The sequence below is a fragment of the Austrofundulus limnaeus genome, unplaced genomic scaffold, assembly GCF_001266775.1.
Source record: "Austrofundulus limnaeus strain Quisiro unplaced genomic scaffold, Austrofundulus_limnaeus-1.0 Scaffold6773, whole genome shotgun sequence".
In the NCBI taxonomy this organism is placed as follows: Eukaryota; Metazoa; Chordata; class Actinopteri; order Cyprinodontiformes; family Rivulidae; genus Austrofundulus; species Austrofundulus limnaeus.
Window position 1 is genome coordinate 1 of NW_013959175.1, and position 979 is coordinate 979.

The 979-nt window shown below is 52.8% G+C and overlaps 1 protein-coding gene across 1 annotated transcript; it reads left to right on the forward strand.

The window, feature by feature from the left end:
• Positions 1-214: 214 nt before the first annotated feature.
• LOC106512434 (interferon regulatory factor 2) lies at positions 215-752 on the forward strand (the record flags this gene model as incomplete). Its single annotated transcript, XM_014001052.1, is given in 1 exon segment — positions 215-752. A coding segment is annotated over 1 exon segment (267 nt), but the record flags the coding sequence as incomplete, so codon positions are not given.
• Positions 753-979: the final 227 nt, after the last annotated feature.

Here is a 979-nt window from a genome sequence, read left to right on the forward strand (position 1 = left end):
GTGTAGCTACAGTCTCAGATGTGTAGCTACAGTCTCAGATGTGTAGCTACAGTCTCAGATGTGTAGCTACAGTCTCAGATGTGTAGCTACAGTCTCAGACGTGTAGCTACAGTCTCAGACGTGTAGCTGCAGTCTCAGATGTGTAGCTACAGTCTCAGAAGTGTAGCTACAGTCTCAGATGTGAACTCTTTTCCTCCTGCTGTCCGGCTCACAGGGGGTGGTCTCGACATGGAAGCGCGACTACACGTCAGTTCTCAGGATCCCCCCGGGTTCTCTGCCCAGCATGGCCACCTTCGTCAACCAGAGCAAGCCCAACTTCCGGGTCACCAGCATGAAAGACCCCTCTCCCCTCATCAGCTACCACGGCGACGGCTGGATGCCCACCTACACCCAGAACTCTGTGGAGTCCTCGGCCAGCAGCCACGGCCACGAGATGCGTGCCAGCGTCATTAGGAAAACCTCAGACGTGACGTCTTCCTGACCTCTGACCGACAAGAGTCTGATCACTGCCTGCAGCGCTCAGGAGCCACGAGGGGCCGCATGCGTCAGGGGATGAGCTTTAAAGGGTCTGCCTGATGCAGTGTGCTCATTGCTCCTGGTTGAGAGGCTCTGCAGACCACCCATGTTCAGGAGGAACAGCCCCCTGCTCTAGCACCTAACCCCCCCCAAACTGCTTTTACTCTGAAGTTCTCATCAGTTTTACCACTTAAAACTAATTAACAAACCTGTTACTGTTGACTCAGAATGTTTAATCACCCCCCAACACACACTGCTGGGACACGAGGAAAGAGCTACACACCTGCAAGTGTGTGTGTGTTTGTTCAGCAACAGGTTTAACCCTTTAATTACTTCAGTTAGCAGCAAGTCAGACCAACCAAAGGCTTTTAGTCCCAGTGAAGACGTACTAACTGTCCCTGGCCCCACAGAGGGAAAGTGTGTGTGTGTGTGTGTGTGTGTGTGTGTGTGTGTGTGTGTGTGT